Consider the following 22,333-nt stretch of genomic DNA (forward strand, 5'->3'; position numbering starts at 1 on the left):
CAAAATAACATATTAAAAAGGGGTATGTGGAGGTGTAAAAAGCTTAGTTTGGACTTTTCTTTTGTGCTGTCTTCAGTTCCCATGGGGTAGCATTACTGTGGCTGTGTTGTGTGTGCAGCCTGCTGCCGGAGGGTGTGCGAGGGCCCAGTGTGGAGGAGGTTAATGGGCTGTTAGCAGAGCTGCAGCCTCCACAGCTGTCATTGCACTAAGCTGACACATCAGACACCCGGGGTTCCAGGCACTGCCCCTTCCCATGCCTCAGCCCACGGTATTGCTTGACTGGGATATTCAACAGGTACGCTCCCCTGATCTGGTGCATCCACTGCGTACGAGTGAAGCCTTGACTGGCAAGGAAAAGGGGCAGAGATTCTGGGCTCACCAGGGCTGTGCTGTGTGTAGTGGCAGGTGTGCTGAAGGCATGTGGCAGCAGCTCGAGCTCCAGCAGGTTCCAGGGAGGGCTCTGTCCCTTCACCATAAGGTCTGTGTGCTGTGGTCGCCTTTAGCGTCGCAAGCAAGCTGCTTCAAGTACTTTCAAAGCTCCAAGTGTTACAGTTTAACAGGCTACAAGTGTAAATGGCCTGTGACAGTGGGGTGGTTGTGGGTCTTCCTTTAGAGATGAGAGGCACCAGGCTGCTGAGGTGCCCCTGTGCCTGAGTACAGCTGAGCTGGTGCTAGCCCATGATCTTCAGATGGGTGTTCAAAGGAACCAGCTATTCACCGTGTGAACGCTTCCAGTCCTGCAAGCCAGGCTGTTCAGTGGGGCATCCGTGCCCATGGAGGTTGTGATCATCCAAGAACAGCAGCCAGGCGTACCGAGGAGCAGCAGGACCTCATGATGCGGTGGATTCTATGGCTCAGGAAGGCACAGCCATGAGTAATCGATTATTTCCTGCAAACGGGGTTTCAACAGTGACAGGAAATTCTGTACCTGGAGGTACAGACGCTCACAGAACCCCAGAGCGGTTTGTGCTGAAGGGACCTTAAAGCTCATCCAGCTCCAACCCCTGCCACGGGCAGGGACACCTTCCACTAGAGCAGGTTGCTCCAAGCCCCTGTGTCCAACCTGGCCTTGAACACTGCCAGGGATGGGGCAGCCACAGCTTCTCTGGGCACCCCGAGCGGGCCCGGACGCTGGGTTCCCGGCGCCGCTTCCCGCGCTCTGAGCAGCGGGACCGGAACCGCCCGTCCGCTGGGTGGCGACCCGCAGCGCCGAGCCGCGCACGCGCGCCGAGGTGAGGTGGGCGGTGCGTGCGGGCCGGGGCCACGCTACGTACCGCCACTTCCGGTGTCACTGCGCGTCTGTTTCCGGCGGGGCTGTGGCGACCGGTTGCCACCATGGTGAGTGCGGGGCCGGGGCCGAGCGGGCAGGAGGAGCCAGCGGGGCCATGGGTCCGGTCCCGGCGTTCAGGGCCGCTTCGGCGGGGGCGGGCGCCCTCGGTAACAGCACGTCTGTTCTCTCTTGCAGGCTCGAAACGCGGAGAAGGCCATGTGAGTGCGGCCGCGGCTGCCCCTTTTCATAGCTCTGCGCGGGCGCTCCGGTGCGGGCACCGCTCGCCTCGGCCTTAGCATAGACACCGCCCGGCGTCCGGAGACCAGGCTGTGTTCCCTCGTGTTCCCCCCGCTGCCCGGGGATGGCTGGACCCGGTGTCAGGGACCTGAGCCCTCTGCGCCGTGGCTCATGCCCGCTCTCGCTGTCCGGCTGCTTTAAAACAGTGGGAGTTTAGCGATGCGTTTTGGCCCTTGGCTGTGTGTGTTGTGCTGATCTACGGGGGCTGAGGGTTACAAAGCATCTGTATGCAGCGTGCCTGGTGCTGCAGGGCCTGCGCGGCCGGACCCTGTGACACTCACCAGTGATGGAGAGAAGCTGCAGCAGGGGCTGGGGGATGGATGTGGGGAAACATTCCAATGGTCCTGGCAGTGTCCAAGGCCAGGTTGGACACAGGGGCTTGGAGCAACCTGCTCTAGTGGAAGGTGTCCCTGCCCGTGGCAGGGGTTGGAAATGGATGAGCCTTAAGGTCCCTTTAACCCAAAGCACTCTATGATTCTAAGCATAGATCTTGCTTGGCAGTTGCTCAGGCTAAACTTACAGGTTTTAACTTATTTCTTTTTCTATTGACTTTGTTGATATTTCCCCAAAAGGTCTGCAGAGCATGTGTTTAGAACTACTGAATTAGAGACTCTGTAATGAATTTGTCTCATGTTTGTTCCTTTCGCTAAAACACTTTCTGAGCTTGTAATAGTAGCTCAGAGGCCCCACCACAGCTGTGCGACACATTGGAGTCACAGAATCACCCTGGTCAGGGTTGCAAGTTTTGTTTACTTTTTGATGTATCCCCTGCTAGATACGTAAACTTAATGCTTGTGCTTGTAACTTGTTGATGCCCTTCTGCTGCTCATAATCTAACGTGCTAGCATATGCTAACCAGGAAAAAATGATGAGCTGCTTACCAAGGTCTGTATTTGTCTAAGAAATGAACCACTGAGGTTTCCAGTGTAGAAGAGGCCACTTGCCCGAAGTGTGGCCAGTCAATGAGTATGTTCAAACCTTTGTTTTCTACAGACTGTAATTAAGTCCCTGCTAAACATCCAGAGCAAAGCGTGTTCCTGTTGGAATGTGGATCTGTAGAAGTAAATCCGTTTCCTTTCTTTCCTTTAGGACGGCCTTGGCAAGGTTTCGCCAGGCTCAGCTGGAGGAAGGAAAAGTTAAGGTATGATGTAAAGCCCTAAAGCTCTGTTAGTTCTGGTGGAGAGGGGAGTGTGAGCCATGTACCGAGCTGTGCGGCTGCAGTGGGGCCAGGCCCCAGGCAGGAAGGGGAATCCTGGAGCCTGACGTGAGGGTCTGGGAGCACCTGAAGCAGGGACTGTATTTCACAGTGACACACACAGGAAATGGTAAATAGAATTTTCTGAGCTAAATAACCTGGTTAAGAATTTTTGCATGTGAAAGGAAGGTGCAAACTGAACAGCGCTTGCTTTTCATTGTCTTGATGAAATATAGATAGAATCTGCAATGGTTTGAAGAAAACCCCAAACTCCAGTAGCGCTGCCAGCACCGGCAGTGTGCTGGGCAGAAAGTGAAAATGACTTTTGAGACTCAAGTTACCTCCTTTTGCAACTCCTGGTGCAAACTGAGGCACATGCACTTAGTTTTACTAGCAGGAATCCCAGGGTTGGTTTGGATTTCATTCCAGGAGAGGCAGAGGAATCCCTCTCGCGATCTCGTTCATTGGTAACGTTCTGACCACAGGAACCACAAAGCGAAGGCCCTTCAGGGTCACTGTGAACTGGGGGCATGCATGAGACATAACACTGGCGTGTGTTAACCCAGCACGTGATAGCTGTGTGTCTGTTGGAGCTGGCCTCACGCGCCGTGCCCTGTTCACGTGGCTTTTTTCCTTGGTGTAAGGCTGCCAAAAAAATGGACTTAGCAACTTTGTCATTTAAAAACCCCACCAATACAGTGAAAAAATAGCACCCCTAAATCCACACAGACCCTTAGAGGTGGATTCTCAACCATCTGTGGGTATTCCTTTGTGGTTCTCACTGACTCATATGCGAGAATATTGCTGTGGGGATCAGAGTGTTCTCAGTTGGATGGGTTTTGGGTGACTGACAGTGGAACTCTGGAAGCTGACTGAGGTGTCCTCACACACAAGTGCGAGCAAGATGAGACAGGAAAGTGGAAAAGAACAGTTTGGGGAAACTATAGTGCAAAAGATTCCATGAACAACAGCCAGAGAGAATGATGGAGCAGAGTTTCTGGTACATCATGTGAGGGAAGGCTTTTTAATATATAAGGGGTAGAGCTGTGGAAGTACAGTAGGGAAAGTGGCAAAAGAACTGCGCACAGAATCCTAGAGCTAGGATGAAGTATTTGTGTGTCCTAAATGGAATATTATTGGTCTTGGCGAGGATTATGTGGTGGTTTGAAAAGCAAGTGACAGATTTTGGTTTGGATAAAGTGGATTTAAGTCATTTGTATATTCTGTGGTAGTTCAGTTTGTCAGGGCTGTGAATGGTCATTGTTTTCCACTTACTACGAATGGGTGGGAGCAGAAGCACTGGGGCTTGGTAGCACAGGTTGGGATTAACAAGCAATAAAGTTTGCATGAAATGCTGTAAATGTGTTGATGCTGGGTTAAAACTTCCTGGTGTGTGGATTTCTGTCAAACAGGAACGAAGACCTTTCCTTGCTTCAGAGTGTAATGAACTGCCTAAGGCTGAGAAGTGGAGGCGACAGGTAGGGTTAAGCTATGGACTTTTCTAATTCTGCAACAGGTAGAACTTGAGCACTTCCTTCCCAGTTTGATAGATTTGTTCAGATTTCTTCAGTGTGCTGACAGTTAAACCGCAGTCATTTAGACTGGAAGATCAGGCAGTTCACCACAGTGGTCAGAGCAAGTTGTACCCCATCAGGCTGCCCAGGGCTGTGTCCAGCTGAGTTTTGAGTATCATCAGGATTTGGATCCCACAGCTTTTTGGGGCCCTGTTCCTGTGTTTGATTGCCTTCTTAATGATTTTTTTTTTCTCCTTGAATTTAATCAGTTTCCCTGGTTTCAACTTATGTTTGTTGTTGCTTGTCCTGTTGTTGTGCACCTCTCAGGCAGCCTGGTTCAGTCTGTTCTATACCCTCTGTTAGGCTGTTGAAGACAGCAACAAGCTGTTCCCTTTTTGCTCTCTCTTAAGGCAGATCAAACCCAGTTCTCTCAGCCTTTCTCTACATCACAGGCTCCTGCCTCCCATGTACAGCTGTAAAAATGTAAGGAGCTTCTGAGATACTGTATTTGTGTCTGAATGAAGTCTGTGTTGGTGTTTGAAATTGATAAGCTCAGGTCCATTTCGTAGATCAGAGGCAATGTACAAGTTGGTTCTTTCTAGGGTTTTGTTTAGCTTTTTCTGCCTTGTTTGTCTGGGAAGTTCACTTCTGTGTTCTTGTCTACCCAGATCATTGGGGAGATTTCCAAGAAGGTGGCACAGATTCAGAATGGTAAGGCTTTTCTAATTACATTGCATTTTTTTGAATCCCCAATCCTAATCAGTTACAGTAAAAACCCCATCTCATGTGAACTACACCGTGCCCATTGTGTAAATTCTGGAATGGCTCTGGTGCTTCTGGAAAGCTGCCTAATTCATCGCCTTTTCCCCCCTCTAACAGCTGGCTTGGGGGAATTCAGAATCCGGGACCTGAATGATGAAATAAACAAACTTCTGAGAGAGAAAGGGCACTGGGAATTCAGAATAAAGGAGCTGGGAGGCCCTGACTATGCTGTAAGTGTACACTGGTTTCTATTTTCAATGGGGGAGTTGTAGTAAAAGTAGAGAACCTGCATAAAAACGAGCCATGGGGGTGTTTTACTTGTGGGGTAGTTTGAACTGGTACAGCAGATCTCCTTTCTCATCCTTTAATCTATCGAGATGCCTGGGAAAACAGGAAATAAAAGATGCAAGAGCAATAAGACTTTAAACCATGAACTTTCTTTATTTTCCAGCGGATTGGGCCAAAAATGTTGGATCACGAAGGGAAAGAAGTTCCAGGAAACAGAGGTTACAAATACTTCGGAGCTGCAAAGGATTTACCAGGAGTTAGAGAACTTTTTGAAAAGGAGCGTAAGTAAATAGCAACTCTTCCCAGGTGTGAGCCTACCCAGCAGTATGTCTTGAGTAACATGTCTGTGTAGTTATGTGGGGAATGCTAGTAGCAGTGTATTCTGGCCCATAAATAGACATAAGTGGGCAAAACTTTATATATAGATTTGTCATAGAAGGAGTGGGAATTCCATGGACCTGAAGAGAGGCAGGCCTGCTCAATCAGCTCTTCCTTACTTGCCATCTGCAGAGAAAAACTGTGGGAAGTACTCCATGATCTGGGGGAGCTTGGGATAGGCTTTTATTTCCTTTCATGTAGTCTTGCTCAGTGCTGGGACTCCAGTTCAGGGGGAAACGGCAGCAGAGAACTGCCACAGGATGGGAACTGCACAGGAAAATGCCAGTATCCCTGGCACCGGCAGCAGTTTGATCACACACTGGTTGTTAGCTTAGGCAGGGTAGCTGGGGTTGCTGTGAGGCTGATAGGGAATGCACAGCAAGCTGTCAGGATGGACCCTCACGAATGACAACTGTTCTTCCAGCTGTCCCTCCGCCTCGGAAAACTCGAGCTGAGCTTATGAAATCCATTGATGCAGAATATTATGGCTACAGGGATGAAGAGGATGGTATTCTGGAGCCGCTGGAACAAGAACATGAAAAGAAAGGTATGCGAGATACAAAATCTGCATAAATCAGCTCAAGAAGGGGTCATGGTGGGCTCAAAAGTTAAGATACCTTTTCTTTCCCTGCAGGTGTTGTCCTGTGCTTAGCTGTCACACAGGTACCCAAATCATTATTGTGTAAGGCATTTCAGGGGTGAGGCAGTGTCCTTTAGAGTTGGCTTTAGAGTCATCTTTACTACTGTTAATGATTTAATGCTATCAGCAAGTGATATACTATGAAGCAAAATCTTTTTTCCCCCACATTTTTCATGCTTAAGAATGTAAAAGAGTAGGTTGCAGCAGGGAGGTCTGTGGAACTCAAGGGTAATCTCCTCCCTCCTTTGTGAAAACTGGCTATACCATCTGTTTCCTGTCTCACCTCATTATTTATCCATAAGCACAGTTGTCTAGTTCTCTTGGAGATTAGAGGGGACCTTCTGGAAACCCTGAAGCCCCGGTGGCCTATGTTAATTTAGCCACATGAATGCATTTGTGAATGTCTTTTCGTTTGAAACCCATACTTCCTCAACAGTTAGTATTTATCCATGTCTCTGCTCACTCAGTTCTCTAGCTTTGTTTCTACTGACTTGCCCAGTAAAAGCAACAGGATTACGAGTCTAATACCTGAAACCGTCTTTAGAATTCAGCACTGTGTGACATCTATCTGTTATTTGTGTAGCTTTAAGCAAGAGGCTGTGCACCACCTTTAAGAGCATCGTCTGATCCTGGCAGTCGGTTGCTGTTTGCATTGTGTATTTGTTTTATGATCAGTTCTTCTGAAGCAGATTGTCAGTACTCTGTTGGAAGTGTCCTGGTGTAGGAATTCCCTTGCAGGCTCCTCACAGAACATGGCAGATAAAACAATCAGGTTTTGTTTGAATGGTGCTTCTTTTTGTAGACAATTATCTGTCGGGAAGTAGAGAGAAAAACTTGAAACATCACTGCAGGAAGTCTTTGTTTAAATGATTACAAGTTGTTGGGGTTGTAACTGTTATCAATACTTAGTATTGTCATGCACTTCTTACATTTATGCTTTCTCCATGTGTGAGATCTTCATAGCATTGTGTGTTAGAGATCATGCCTTGTCAGATTAAAAGACAAGGAGGAACAGGGGGAATAAAGAAAGTATTGCAGGACACTTACCTGTGACCTGCAGCATAGCCTGGAGCCTTAAACCAAGTGAGCGGCAGCTGGCTGGCTGACAGGTGATGGGTAAGAAAGGAAGTTGTGTGGTGCAGCCCACCCAGAGCAGCCCTCGCTCAGTGTTCTTGCGCATCTTGCTGGCTGGAAACAGGAGAAGTAACTCCTCTGGATTCACGTGGTTACTTAAGAGAATGAACATCTTTGGTGATTGTGCCACTTGAAATAACCAGGCTAGAGATGGTACAGAGCCAGTGGTGTACTAGTAATGTACAAGTCATGTTCTGTTAATGCACGATAGCTGGGACGCTCTTAGGGTCGCTTGTTGTCTATTTTCTTGTGTTTCTTACCTTGTTATCAGAACAGTTAAATTTTTAATGAAACAAAGTATTGAGGTCGCTTTTCTGTTACAAACCCACCCAAAACGCAGCATGTGCCACTGGTCAGTTAGATCTTGCTTTCTCAGGAAGAGCATTTTAGTGTTTAATCTTTGAGAGCTAGGAGAATGACCGTTGAGTGCTACTGTTGTAGGCATTTCCTAGTTGCATTAATCTTGCACCTCCCCAGATATTTATACACTGGTGTAGTCACTCATTAAGCTGCTTAAAACTTTAGTGCTCCTACTGGGACTTTGCTGTGTAGTTGAAATAACAGCAGCCTAAGAGCTCTGAGCTAGCAGCGAGTTATAGAAGTGGGATTGTGCTGCAGAGTAAGAGAAATACACAATGAGGTGAGAAGAAAGAGACTTCTGTGGGTGGTCACTGTGAGGAGCATAATCATGTTTAAGTACACAGTGATCAGCCTTCCTATAGCTGTTGACATGTGAAGTGCCACTTAGCCTCAGTTCAGAAAGTGGGCTGATATTTATCCATGACATTTAGAGGTCTAAAATGTACCCAGATTAAGGCATTAGCAAATACCACACTTCCACAATGCCAGCACTGTGTTTTGCTCTGACTATGTTGGTGTATGCTATTAGATCCTCCATGGAGGTTCTATAGTAAGTGTGCTCTGCCTATGACTTGAGCAAGAAGTTAAGTCTGATGTAAAAGCTTTGGTGTTAGGACCATGCTGCTTTAACTTGCTCTCAGATACACTTGCTGTTTTCCTTTGCTAACCAGTTATAGCAGAAGCAGTGGAAAAATGGAAAATGGAGAGAGAAGCACGACTTGCAAGAGGTGAGGAAGAGGAGGAAGAAGATATCTACGCTGTCAATGAGGATGAGGTATGTGATGGCTAAGGCAATGTGATGTTTCAGCTCTCTTCTACACTGCCTTCTTGAACATAGAGCTGAGAACCCCTCTGTTGCTGTGTTCTGCCCTTGTCTCTGCCTAAGTTACTCTACAGTTGTCTCTGTTTAGTGAAAATGGGTGGTACATGAACACACTTGGTCCATGTTTAGAGAACTGGCAGCTAGGGAGACTTTTTACTCGAGTGAGAAACAACCGACAGTTGAGAGCTTGTGAGATTTAACTGTCACTGTCAGGAATGTGGTATTTGTAAGGCAGTGTGTAGTTAACACTGATCAGTCTTACTTCTGAGTATTGTTGTGGTTTAAGCTACTGCTGTGAACCCAGGACAACCGTCTACATCAGTAACAGCATGAGTAGTTTTGTGTGCAGTAGAATTTCACCCTGTCGATGTGTGGCAAACCCAGGGCTTGCCAGGGTCTTGTTTCTAGCTGAATCATGATACAGCAAGGCTTTGCTGATGCTGCAGTCACTGCTGTGACATGGCTCTTGTTTCTCTATTTTCCCTGCTTCCAACACCAGTAGGAGAAGTGAGGGATGTTGATGCTGCGCTCCAAGATCCACAAAAGGGGTACTGGAAGCTAGTTCTTATTTTACAGTCCATACCTCAGTGGGTTTATCACAAGAGTAAAAAGGAGATAGTCCATCAGGTGCGACTGGTGGTTCCTTCAGTATACTTCAGTTTTATTTGTAGTATCTCATGATTCATAAGTCCAGCACTCGAGTGTGAGAACAAAGCAGTACAGAGCTATACAGGGAAGTGGTACGTAGCTTTCTTTTAAAGCATTTGCTTTCTTCTTAGTTAGCTGGCTGCTCTTTTGTTGATAGCTTTGCTATGACAGCCAGGAAGGGATGGAAGAGGAGGGAATATAGCTGTACATTCATGGCCATGCCACAGCAGAGCAAAATCCATATATGAAGAATGAAAGCAATATCTCTGAAAATGTTAAGGAGCAGGATCTGACCCTGATGCTTGTCATGTTCCTTTGTTGTTTGGTCCTGTTCACCTGCTTGTTGTGTTTGTGGCGTTGATCATGCTCTGTCTGGTTCCTTCTGGCAAAGCAAGTGAAAAAGGCTTTTTTTGATGACCCCTGTAGAAAGTAAACTTGATGTGGCTTAATTTTTTTCATTTGATTTTGTCAGTCTGATGAGGAAGGTGGCAAGGAAAAAGGTGAAGAAGGCCAACAGAAATTCATCGCACATGTTCCAGTGCCATCTCAACAGGAGGTAAGATGTTACAAACCTAACTTGCAGAGATGCGCTCTGGCTCCTGCAAGACAGAGATCTTGACTTAGAGCAGATCATCAGTAAGTGTTCTTGACTTGTTGTTACTCTGTAATCCTCTTGCGAATGCTGTGGAACTAGCCAGAATTATGGTACCATTGCTATTACCTTTCCACCTGAGCATTTCCAAAACCTTCGTAAATATTGCATAGATTGGGAAGTGATGTAGATCAAGAAAACCCTGACTGCCCGCTCTGTCATTACTGTCCTTTTCCGCTGGTGGTCTGACTTTTCCCATTAACTTCATGGGACGATGTCTGAATTGCAGGGCTTACTCTCATGAGTTTTCTAAAGTTATTTTGGTGACATGACCTTGACAATTTGGCACTGCTCTAGGGTATATATCACCTTAACAGGGGCAGGATGTTTAAATATAACTCAGGCAGGAAGGTATCTGTTGGTAGATATGACTGTACATCACATACAGCATGTGGGGCTTGTCCCCTGCTTCTGTCTTGTCAGATAACCATCCTGTATTCTCCTTGGAAGTTATGATCCTGCACATTCAACAAAATATACATTCAATAGCTTGTCAAAACTGCAGGAGGGAAGTGATTAAAACTATTGCTCTCTGGCTGATGGTATTCTCTTAATAAAGAGAGCATAACTGGCTGTCAGAACTGACTGATTCATAACCACTGCTTTACACAGCAATCTTTTCTAATCAGGTAGTACTCAGTGTAACCTTTTTAGTGGCAAATTCTTCCATACCTTATGCCTATGGGATGCCTTCTCAATTCTCAGTTACAGAAAAGCTAAGGTTCAGAACACTTGCTTTTGAGAGATGCTGTGTGCAGCACTGGCACAGGGTGCCCAGAGAAGCTGTGGCTGCCCCATCCATGGCAGTGTTCAAGGCCAGGCTGGACAGGGCTTGGAGCAACCTGCTCTAGTGGAAGGTGTCCCTGCCCTCTTTGAAGTACATGCTTGTTAATGAATTGTGTATTGCTGGCACTTCCAAACAAACTTTAGGTCAGAGGTTTGTAGCTGTTGCTGCTGGGAAAGGCACTCACTGAACTGTTATTTCAGGAGGGCAGACTAGTGTGGTGTGACTCCATGTGTTCTGCACTTGTTAAAGCTGTGTCTGAGACAGTTCTTTGGAACTAAGCTCAAGTGACTGTACTGAGTAAAATGAAATGGAGCTAACTTCCTAATTAAAAAGGGTAGAAGCATAGAGCTGAGATGGAGGTGTTGATTTTACTGTGTCTTTCAACTTCCATGAGCTTTAGTTGAGTAATAGAAAAGATACTCCTGACTCAATTCAACTGCTTTTGCACTAGAATTACACTCTAGCTTTCATGGTCTATTTCCTGTGGTTTTATTCCTCCTGTCTTAATAGCTAAGCGTGCTAGGTTTTGGCACCTCAGTTAAGCAGAATGTGTTCCTGTTCTTATATTTGCAGATTGAGGAAGCTCTTGTACGGAGAAAGAAGATGGAGCTTCTTCAGAAGTATGCCAGTGAAACCCTCATGGCGCAGAGTCAGGAGGCAAAGACACTTTTAGGATTGTAACATTGCACCAATGTGGCCTGGGTTTTGTATAATCCAGCTAAAAGCAGGAGGTTCACATATTCTGGTCACAATCACTGTAATCTCCCAAAGTCCCTTTGGATGTTAAGAGCAAACTGATGAAGTTACAGGGTGTTCTGCAGGAGGAGGACTATCATTTTGGTTTGTCAACTAGGATGACTTGCATTTCAGTGCTGAAAAAGATCAAACCTAGGTTCACTTGTCTCTGCATCGTCAGCAGCTGTCTTCAATCCTTTCGCTCTGAAGCAGTGTGTGCAGTGGTGCCTCTTACAGACAGTAGCACAACCTGAGTGACTCCATATATCCCAATGGAAAGCTGAGTGCCATTACTGCCCTTCTGTTCACTGTATCCTGACCGTAAGTGTGCACCTCTTTCTCATGTTGGTATTTGCTGAGCTGAGACCAGAAGTAATTTCCTCTCTTATGCCCAGTTGCTTTACCAGAATAGCCTCTTCTGATGGCGTATCTTAGGAGTGACTATGAGGTGGATTTGGTTCTTTGTGTAACCCATGCAGGATGTCTAAAAGCTGTTCCCCTCGCTGTGGTTTGTAACTGTGCCTGGGTGGATTGCTCAGTGCTGGATATTTCAGCAGCTGTTGTAAATACGTCCAACTTTGCAGTACCTGGATCAAACATTTTTAGTAAAATTTATTTACAACCTGGTGTCTTGTTTCATTCCAGCTCAAAGGATCGTGGTGTTTCCTTGATTGTAGCCAAAGAATGGGATCAGAACTGGCCATCCATGTGGGGAGTTGGAGCTCTGCATCCCCTGCTGCTCTTGGCTCGGGTATCCTGTGGCAAGGGGCAGATTACAGCAGAGCTGTGCAGTCTCCTGGGTGACTAACATTGTTGTACAGGTTATACAGAATGAATGAAATCCTGAATTGGGCATCTGCAGCCATGGAGTAGAACTGCTGTCTAAGGAATACAGTATTTAACAACCACCTAGCCATGTCTGGGACTACTTAGAGTTTCTAGATGCTCTGAGTATTCAGTACTACCTATTGTAAGTAATCCACTCCAAAGCAATCAAAGCTCTAACTTATAGAGAAAAACTTTTTCATGTAAATGATCATACAATAGAAGCCTTGAAAGAGTGGAAAGCATAGCTACCAAGTGGGAATCCTAACAAAGATCAAGTAGATAGCAAGAAGACAACTAACATCACACACACATTCCTCTCTCTTCCTGTTAGCGGTGCAGCTTTCTCTGCTTTGTAATAAAGCAGTAAATGAGTATGTGTATGATTTGTAGTAGTTTGTGTGCTCTGAGCTGTGAGCATCTTTCCAAAGTTGATTTCAGTTTTGGCTTTGGCACTTGAATGTTTTCTGCTCTTGGGTTTAGAGGAGGTGATGTGCTTTTATCCACACACTGTCTGCCTTGCTGTAAAAGGCACTGCTGTTTCCCAGAGTTCTGTCCCTGAAACCCCTGCCTGCCAGGAATGGAAAAACAGGCTCCTTCCATGTGGGATGTGCCAACAGGTTTATGGTCTGGCACTGCTGGATCAGAGCAGTGTGCTTTGCCTATGGAAAAGGTTAGTAGATGAAGGGTAAAGGCTTTGTCACCTGGTACTAAGGCACTGACAGAGTTACTGGAGCTGAGTGCTTTGGCAGGCAGGTTGTAAGGCTTGATCACACTGCAGGAGTGTTGATCACAACACACGTGATGATACCCATAGTGTGGCCAGGGCAAGGGAGACACAACACCAACAACCAACCTGGACAGCCAGAGGGGTTTGCCAAAAAGGCACTTGGAGCTGGAGCTGGGTAGTGAACAGCCCCCTGCCAACCATGCTCCTGCTGCACTGCACTTACTTGTTTGGTACTGCACTTACTTGTTTGGTACTGCACTTACTTGTTTGGTACTGCACTTGTTTAGTACAACAGTTTTTCTTCCAGGGGAAGAGGAATGCCAGTCCTGCTGTACATCTGCTAAACTGTGCCTGGAGATAACTGAACTGGATTTAGGGGGGGGAACCCAACTAGTTTTTATGGCCTGACACAGTCTGGGAGTTTAATAATACCACTGTTTGATCCCTTCTGTCACAGTAGGAATATGTAACATAGAAGACAGAAAACAGAAGGGTGAAGATAGGTCAGGGACACAGTGATAAAGACAGAAAGCATAAACAAAAGAGTAAACTGATTGAGGGAAAACCAAGACAGGATAAGATCTGCATTTATGTTCAGAGAAGCAGCTCCAGTCCTTGGCAAGACCAATATAATAATGTAAAAAGAGGGGTTTAGGGCAGTGCTGGTCCCTGCTGAGCAGCACAGAAATGGGATCAATGCACAGAAATGCAGCGTGGAGCTGCAGTGCAGGCTGTGCGGGGCCTGGAGGCTGGCTCTAGCTCTGAGTGCTGACTTTTTAAGCTGGATGCTCTTTTTTGGCTGCATCTGAGCCAACAAATTGCAGAGTAATTGTTGGCAGCAGTGGCCCGAGGCAAAATGCCTGTGCTCTGCTGGCTGTACAGGCTGGTAAATCGCTGGTGGGGTTGGGGCAGAGGAGCTTCTGGAGGCAGAACTGCAGGAGTGAGCTTGTAGCTTGTCCTGGAGCATGGAACAGCGCGTAGGCTGTGTTAACGCTTCCTTGAGTGTGCAGCTGTACTTAGACCTATGTGTTGTGTCAGGCTTATAGTTTATGCCATCTAACGCCTCAGCTGTGAGCACATCAAGGTTATCAAATAAACGTCATTTTCTACATGGAAGCATGTAGCTTCCTGTGTGCTTCAGAGCTCTGTGCTGTGTGCGATCCTGGCTTGAGCTGTGAGGGGATAACCTCTGGGTTAGGCTGTTCACTGCATCAGTTTTGGCTGCTGTTGTGTGCTAGAAACACATTCAATTCAGTCTCATTTAGTGCCAACCACCAAGGTGGTGCCGACCAAAGCACACCCTCCTTGCTCCTTGTCTTGGTGGGTGCAGTGCCGTCGGGGGATCAGCTTCTCCTGGTGTCCAGGAGGGTGGTGAGGAGTATTTGTTGGCACTACGAGGAGATAAGTGGATTTTCCTAATCAGTGTTAGCAGATGAGTGAGATCACCAGTGACAGCTCTGCAGTGTCCCCTTGCTGTGTATATTCGGTGATTTCCCACTCTCAGCCTGGTTGCAGTGCCTTTGCAGTGCACACTCCAGCTCACACCGTATTTGTGCGTGAGCCTGACGTGCTTTCTCCCCAACAGCCTCGATTCCCGAACAACAGCAGAGCGGTGCATTGGTTACTAAAGCAAAACCGAGCTCTTTGCGTGGTGGAAGTTCCCCCCCGGGGCCTTTCACGTGGTTCCCGATGAGGTCTCTCGTGGTGGTGGCGCTTGGCGCTGACGCTGGTGGGTGCTGCGGTGCCGAGGGTGGCACAGCCCGGGTCAGCCCCAGAACTGCCTGCTCCAGAAGCCGTTTGCAGGGGCCCTTCTACAGCCGCACCTCTGCGCGCTCCCGGCTCTGTCCGGCGGCGCCGCGCCCGGCGTTGCGCTCGCAGGGGCGGGAGGTTTCACTGCCGTTCCCGCGCTGAGCGCAGACCCGAGCGCGGCGGGAAGGGGGCGTGGCCTCTGTGCCGAGAGGGCGTTGGCCTGCGCCTACGGGCCCCGGGTTCGAGGCCGGGCGGGCTCTGTCCCGGCCGCTCCCTGTCACCGCCATGCGCCGGGCGCTGCCGCCGCTCCGCGCTCTCCTCAGGCCCGGCCCCGCGGGGCTGCCGGCGCTCAGCGGGCTCTGCGGCGCCCCGGGCGGGCTCCCGGCGGCCGGGGAGGGCAGCGGCAGCAAGGCAAGCGGGGGGTCCGCGGGGTGGGGCGGGGCGAAACCGAAACGGCCTCAGCCGGCCGCGGTCAGGTCCCTTCAGGGTGTGGCGGGCACGGCCCGGCCGCGGGCCCGGGGCTTTCCCTGCCCGGGGGCAGCGCCTCCCCCGGGAGCTGGGGCTCTTCACTGGGTGTCTGCGAGCCCCTGCCGCAGGGCTGAGCGCTGGGACCTGTGCAGTGACAGCGCTGCCGGCTCCCGGGTGGCGGGAGAGCTGCTTTCTATGGCCAGAAGGGGAAAAATGAGGTGTTAATGTCATTGTTTCCTGCGGGACACGCTGAAACCCTTCCTTAGTGTTTTTAATGTGTATGCTCAGCACCAGACTTCTCTTGCGCTAGCGCTGTTCACTGCAGGAGTCACATCCATGATCTCCGCGCTTTACAGGAAGGAAAAGACAGCCTTTACCACAGAACTATTGCAGCGTAGTGCCGGGAGCTTCCCGCGGCAGTTCAGACCCCGAGGAGGCTGCTCTGTGTTCATCGTGCCCAGGGCGGGTGGGTTACTTCCATTGTGGCATTCCTGAGGCTGCTGCAGGCAGCTTGGAGGCACCGGCTCAGGGCTGCGGTTCTTAGAGGGCTGATGAGTCCAGAGGGACAAGGGAGAGGGCTTCAGGCGAGTTCTGCTAACTAAAACTGAACAAAGCCCAAGTGCCTCATTTCAGCAATGACAATGCAGTACATGGAAAGGGTTGGCTTTACTGAATTGGGCTGTGCAGGGGAATGTGCTCACTCCTGGGTTTTCAACAGCCGCTTGCATGTCAGCGGCAGCAGCGGGAGCCGGCTGGCCGGGGCTGTGTTGGTAGCTCCATCCCCTTCAGCGCAGCGGTGGCAGCGCCCATCTCCGTGCTGTGCCAAGCTGCAGGAGGAATGCAGAGTGCTGCTTCAACAGGCAAAGCGCCCTTGTCCCTGCATAGCAGGAGCAGCGGGCTGGGTCGCTGTCAGCCTGTGCCCAGGCAGCAGAACAGCAAAGGCTGACCCACCTCCGCCGGCTGGGGTCGTTTGGTGCCTGTTCTCCTCATCACATCGGCTCAGCACTGAATCTATCACTCCTGTTTCATCAGAAGATGAGCGAGGGGGTTAGGAATCCTGAGAGTCCTGCATTTCATTTTAAGCTTGGGAGAGACCTGAAGTTTCGATTACAAATCCTTTTTGGTCCATCCTTTTCCAGCCCGGCTGAGTAACGGTTTCATTGCTTGACAGCCCTCTCTCTGTTGCCACTCCTTAGGCTTATTACCCAGTTCTTCTCTTACCCCCGTTGGCCTTGCTCTCCTTTCCTGGTCACACAAAGCGCTTCACTTCTTCAAAGTCAGGCAACGAGATAAACCCTAGTGACTCAGACCGCATCTGTGTTGAAGGAGGAGCTGACTTTACCAACAGGCATTAGTCTGCCACGTGTAAAACTCGGCGTCAGCTACCTGCTGCTCTACTTTTACTTTGTTAGTAGTTTATTTGGTTAGTATTCTGGGCGCTGACATTGCCTGTGAAATAGAGAGGGGTTAAATCAATGAGAAGTGTGACTCGCTGGCACAGCAGTGTGTGTTTTGTACCTTTTTTACCAGTTTACCTCAGTTTGTCCCTGTCTCCTGAAGCATTCAAGGACTACTAATAAGGCATAAGGGAAGGGGAGTGGTAGGGTTCCTTTTTTCACAGTTCGTATTTTAGCACATGAATATGCCCGTAAGGCACATTGAAATGTGCAAAGTTAAGGATCCATCCCTTCTCTGGGGAGTGCCTGTTTCACTGGGCTGAGCTATTGTGAGCTTTATCAAACAGGCGTAAGTATGGGAATAACTAATGTACTCTTCTCTTTCCAATTCTTCCTTACAGCTCAACATGCTGCCATCCTTTGGGTTTCTTTTTGACATTGATGGTGTACTGGTGCGAGGGAAGACTCCAATTCCTGCTGCAAAAACAGCCTTCCAGAAGCTAGTGAACTCTCAGGGACAGTTCGTGGTGCCTGTGGTGTTTGTTACCAATGCAGGGAATTGCCTTCGCCAGGAAAAAGCTCATCAGTTATCACAGCTGCTGGGAGTTCCAGTGAGTACCATCAGTCCTATTCATTTAGATACTTATGGTGAATGTGTCAAATGTATTATGTTCCATTAAATGCTGCTCAGTTAAGCAGTTTCGGTTTTCCCTTAAGCCCCCTGATATGCCTTGCTGGAGGTGTTATAAAAGTAAAACATGCTGTCCAAAGCCAGTGTTATTGCCAACTGGTGAAGGCACTGCTTTTTCCAGTGGTAATGGTATTTCTTTGCAATGTTGTTATTGTGGGAATAAATCTTGCCTTCTCCTCCTGAAGAAAAGCCTGTGTGGGCCACTACCGTGAACCACTGCTTTGGCCAGTGAGTGTCTTCTGTGATCATAGAATCATGGAATAGTTTGGGTTGGAAAGGACCTTAAGATCATCAAGTTCCAACCCCCCTGCCATGGGCAGGGACACCTCACACTAAACCATGTCACCCAAGGCCTCATCCAACCTGGCCTTGAACACTGCCAGGGATGGAGCATTCACAACTTCCTTGGGCAACCCATTCCAGTGCCTCACCACCCTTACAGTAAAGAATTTCTTCCTTATATCCAGTCTGAACTTCCCCTGTTTAAGTTTGAACCCGTTACCCCTTGTCCTGTCACTACAGTCCCTGATGAAGAGTCCCTCCCCAGCATCCTTGTAGGCCCCCTTCAGACACTGGAAGCTGCTATGAGGTCTCCACGCAGCCTTCTCTTCTCCAGGCTGAACAGCCCCAACTTTCTCAGCCTCTCTTCATACGGGAGGTGCTCCAGTCCCTGATCATCCTCGTGGCCTCCTCTGGACTTGTTCCAACAGTTCCATGTCCTTTTTATGTTGAGGACACCAGAACTGCACACAATGCTCCAAGTGAGGTCTCACAAGAGCAGAGTAGAGGGGCAGGATCACCTCCTTTGACCTGCTGGCCACGCTCCTCTTGATGCAGCCCAGGATACGGTTGCTTTCTGGGCTGCGAGCGCACACTGAAGCCGGCTCATGTTCATTTTTCCATCGACCAACACCCCCAAGTCCTTGTGTTAGGCAGGAGCTTCCCGCCTGGCTTTGTTACAGAATCACAGGATGAACCTTAAAGATCATGCCAACCCCCAAGTTTGTGAATAGTAAAACTTCATTCCTCCTGATCTGTGGGTACTTCAGGCAGTAGGACTTCTCCATCTATGGAGACTGCTTGAGCATTGCTAGGAGAAAGCCATGAAGTGAGTCCTGCAGTGCCTTTGGTTTTGGGAAGGGCCAGGAGATGTGGGCATGTCCGTACCAGTCAAACTCTGTGTCATGGATAAAACAACATCTCGATGATTTGGGGACTTTTAGATCTGTAAAAGTGATAAGCAGTGATTCGTAACAGTGTCCTTCCAGGATAATACTTACACTGGTTTTATACCTATTGAAGGAATGGGGATATGTAAACTAAGAGAAGAAGGTCTGATACAATGAAATCAGTGCTGCAGCCTAGCAAAAGGACCACGACTGGAGCTAGGCCAGTTCTGATTCTTCTTCCCTGTTTGTTTTCTAAGTGCATTTGGCATTTCTTTAAAACTAGGAGAGAAAGCCTTGTGTTCTTGTTGAATGGAGTGATTCTGGAAGCTGAAAAGGGGCTATATGACAATTTGTCAGTGATGATGTTTTTTTCCTGGCATATTATAAACACATTGTGCAATTTAGGAGATATGGTATGGTTGGGCTTTACGTAGGTCTGCTTGATATTTTATAAGTCATAGGCTTTGTCACAGCTGTTGATTGCATCCACACGTAAACAGCTGGTCTGGAGAACAACAAACTCCTCTTGATTTGAAATCCCACACAGATTTCCCAGGACCAGGTGATGATGTCACACAGTCCTCTGCGGATGTTCAAGCGGTACCATGACAAATGTGTTCTTGTATCAGGACAAGGACCTCTTCTTGATATTGCTCAAGAGTATCTTTATAAACCAAACCACAAAACGAACCCAACAACTTTCTGTTTAAGTATTTCCCTTAATCAAGGTCAGGGGATCCTGTGGATTAAGTGAAGACTAAATATTTCAGCACTACAGATGCAGTCATCGGCAGTGGTAGGTCTTACTATGGTGTCAACTTGATGTTTTGAAAGTGGTTGTGTATTGACATTTGCTGCTTTTAATGAGGAAAGAAAGAAGAGAAGGAGTTTGTTTGGACTTGTGTAAATGACACTTCAGCTCAAGGGTCTGTGTTCTGCAGTGGGTGAGAGTGTGGCATTCTTGTAGCATCATCACATCTGACTCGTAGTTCAGTGGCTCAACATCTGCAGGTGGGCATGCAGCCAGGCCAGGTCACTGTGGTTTTGTAACCAGCATCTAGAGCAGAACTACACTGGAAAGTATTTTGCCACTTCTACACTAACAGCCAAAAAGAACTTGAATTATGTTGATGTAATGGTGGTATCAAAGCTTCAAACTGTAATTTAACGACCTTAACTTTTGCACAATTTTCATTCATGCTTCCAATAGCTCCCTTCTGCACTTCTTCTTTATTGGGATTTTAATTAAAGTTAGTGCAGTCATAACCTGTAAAAAAACATGAGTGCAATTTATAACTGTTATTTCAAATACAAAGATGAGAAAAAGTTACAGAAGGAACCTTCCAGTTTAATCAAAATTAGTTGAGCACAGCTAAGAGAAAAGTCTCTTACAAACTTAACACAAAAGCTGTATTTCTGTTAGATAGCATTTTCATGCAAGATAATCTGATGTGAAAAGAACTTCGCAAATGGCCCATGGTGTTAATTCAGGGGCTTACTTTGTATAACTGATACACTTCAATTGCTCTTACTTTCATTTGCATTGTAAGATGATGTCGTTGTATTGAGACTAAATTCACAGCTGCTTTTTACATTAATGAGCAGGTATAGTTTGATTTTCTCTTGTTAACTAAGTTTAAATTAATGGGATATATCAGTATTTAAGAGTACTACTATGCAAATCAGGAGGTTGTAGTTCCCCTTCTGGTCCTTTCCTTTCCTGACGTGTTTCAGTACTTATCTTCGCTCCCTGTAGAGCACAATTAAACCCGGTTGTTCAGGCCACCATTTAGGAAAAGGCTGAGCTTTATGGTGTTTGCTTACCTAGGGACATGCTTTCAGCTCTAATGGCCTGAGGAAAGCACAGGTTGTGGGGACAGTAACTGTAACTCAACTAGCTCATATTTCTTTCCTGTAATAATTGCACAAGATGCTGTCTTGTTGCCACATAAACTTCTGCTTATATGAAGATGATCTTGGAGTACTGCAGGTGTAGAGTGGCTTCTTACTTTTCATCTCATATCCTGAGAAAGATTTATGTGTCATTTCTGTCATAGGATTTCAGACACACAGGTCTCCTATTTATCGATAATGGAATGATCATCTTTTATCTCAGTGAAAAGTCAGTCTTTATGTTGCTTTCATTCGTAAATAATTTTCTTTACCAGATAAGCTGCATATGTTAACATTGTTAAAATGGAATTGCTAATTTTTAAACTCTTTCAATGCAAGCAGTTCTGTATCCTTAACTGGCATTTCCCAGCCTTGGTTTCTGTCAACCTATTACCATTGAAACACTGCGGGAGAAACACCCTTTGCTAGATGTAGTTGACCATGACAGAAGACCTAATGTTCTGGTGAGTGTGTATCTTTGTTTTCAAGTTCTTCGTTTGCTCATTAGATCACATTCAATAGCAAGGGTCAATATTTAAACTACGGAGCTAATGCTGTTCTTACATTGTATTCTGACGTTGCTTTTCTCCTCCTTTATTTGTTTTATTGCATCATTTCCAAGAACAATTCTATAGGCTTGTTTTCTTGGTAGCTCTTTAACATAACCTTTGATTTTGTAGCTTACTGTTGTGGGGAAACTTACCATTTATACAGATACCTAATTCAGATTCTGTCATGGAAAGCTTATTAGCTTCCTCAGGTGTGTGTAAGATAAAATAAGCTTTTTCCTTCAGTACAGGTTTGTCTTGGTAGTGTTTCTAGGCTGTGAGGTTGCTTTGATTGTAAGTCAGTGCTTTGCAGATAACTAATTTTTCTGCAATGTACTCTCTTTCTTGTTTGTACCATTATTCAAATATATTTAAATAGTACCAGTACATACAGTGTGGCTTCAGCTGAACTGTGCAGACTTCAAGAAGTGAATACCTCCTCAGTAAATACATGTGGTACTGCACATGTTCAGGCTTGGTTGGCAGAGTGGGGTTTTCCCATGTGAAGTCAGGAGGTCCTTTGTGGTTCATAGAATCCATAACTCAGTTGTATCACCTTCTGCCTTGCTTCTCAGCCATGTGGATGCCAAAGCTCAAGCAACTTACGTATTTGGCACTGTAGAGAGTTGCTCATAAAGTGTAAACTCTTCTTTGTTTAGCAAATGTGTTACGTGTTACAGAGCATGTTTTTCTTTCTTAGCAGTGTTAAAGAAATACATTTCAAAAGCTAATTTTCAAGTGCCTCGTTAACACTGGAGGCCTCTTCCTCCTGTGGCAAAACAAACATCCATACTTTGATACAGAAGTAAATTAAACAGCTGAAGCTGTATAGCTTGCCAGAGGTGGTTAAATGGATGCAGGAGGCTAGACATGAACTTGTCTGCTGTCCCCTTGCCACGAGATTTCACTTCAGATTTGAGGTACAAGTTTCTACGTATATACTAAAATAGAGGGTGCATTTCCCGTCAGTGTTGCAGAAGGCAGCTGTGGGAGCTATACTTGAATTTATTCTGTTAAAAATAGTAGGAGATGTTTAATCTTGTAGAAAACTTTCACTTTTTTCTTATTGCAGTCCCCCTCTGCTGTGGAACTTCCCAAGATTGAGGGTCAGTTGTCTTTATTTAACTTGCAACTATCCATTAATAGATGAAATATCTTGATCATACTTTATAATTGGGATTTATTTTTAGATTGCTGGGAACTTCAGAAAGTTGACTGAGACAATTCTGAAGTGTCCTTGGTAATGGCATCTGTCACTGATTGCACTGTACCACGTGTGACAGCTGGGTTTTTAATGTGTGCAGGTTTGAGCCACACAGTTTTGACGTTTCAGAGGTCTGCTGTCCTCTTCATCTTCCTTTAACTGCCTGCTGTTGTCTT

At 46.9% G+C, this 22,333-nt stretch overlaps 1 protein-coding gene across 6 annotated transcripts; it reads left to right on the forward strand.

The window, feature by feature from the left end:
* The first annotated feature begins 1,291 nt into the window (after positions 1 to 1,291).
* Positions 1,292 to 22,289, forward strand: ISY1 (ISY1 splicing factor homolog). Of its 6 annotated transcripts, XR_013957665.1 has the most exons (14): positions 1,292 to 1,338; positions 1,466 to 1,488; positions 2,657 to 2,708; positions 4,175 to 4,240; positions 4,945 to 4,987; positions 5,156 to 5,268; positions 5,490 to 5,607; positions 6,129 to 6,251; positions 8,510 to 8,613; positions 9,782 to 9,865; positions 17,054 to 17,263; positions 20,745 to 20,869; positions 22,026 to 22,059; positions 22,258 to 22,289. XR_013957665.1 is itself a non-coding variant. In XM_080625552.1 (12 exons), exons 1-12 carry the CDS (start codon positions 1,336 to 1,338, stop codon positions 19,264 to 19,266), a joined length of 1,146 nt encoding a protein of 381 aa, XP_080481678.1. In that variant the 5' UTR covers positions 1,292 to 1,335; the 3' UTR covers positions 19,267 to 20,863. The 6 variants fall into 6 exon arrangements, 4 of the variants coding, with proteins under 4 accessions (XP_080481678.1, XP_080481680.1, XP_080481681.1 ...); XR_013957666.1 differs by lacking the exons at positions 17,054 to 17,263; positions 20,745 to 20,869; positions 22,026 to 22,059; positions 22,258 to 22,289 and adding exons at positions 11,322 to 11,804; positions 12,129 to 12,664; XM_080625552.1 differs by lacking the exons at positions 22,026 to 22,059; positions 22,258 to 22,289 and having other exon boundaries at positions 19,060 to 20,863.
* Positions 22,290 to 22,333: the final 44 nt, after the last annotated feature.

Source organism: Psittacula echo (assembly GCF_963264785.1).
Source record: "Psittacula echo genome assembly, chromosome: 9".
Lineage (NCBI taxonomy): Eukaryota > Metazoa > Chordata > Aves > Psittaciformes > Psittacidae > Psittacula > Psittacula echo.

What these genes read in the sequence shown, in the direction of transcription:
- ISY1 (XM_080625552.1), top strand. An exon ending in CTGAGAAGTGGAGGCGACAG is followed by an intron (nt 4,241 to 4,944) that starts GTAGGGTTAAGC and finishes TTGTCTACCCAG; the next exon opens with ATCATTGGGGAGATTTCCAA. An exon ending in GGTGGCACAGATTCAGAATG is followed by an intron (nt 4,988 to 5,155) that starts GTAAGGCTTTTC and finishes CCCCTCTAACAG; the next exon opens with CTGGCTTGGGGGAATTCAGA.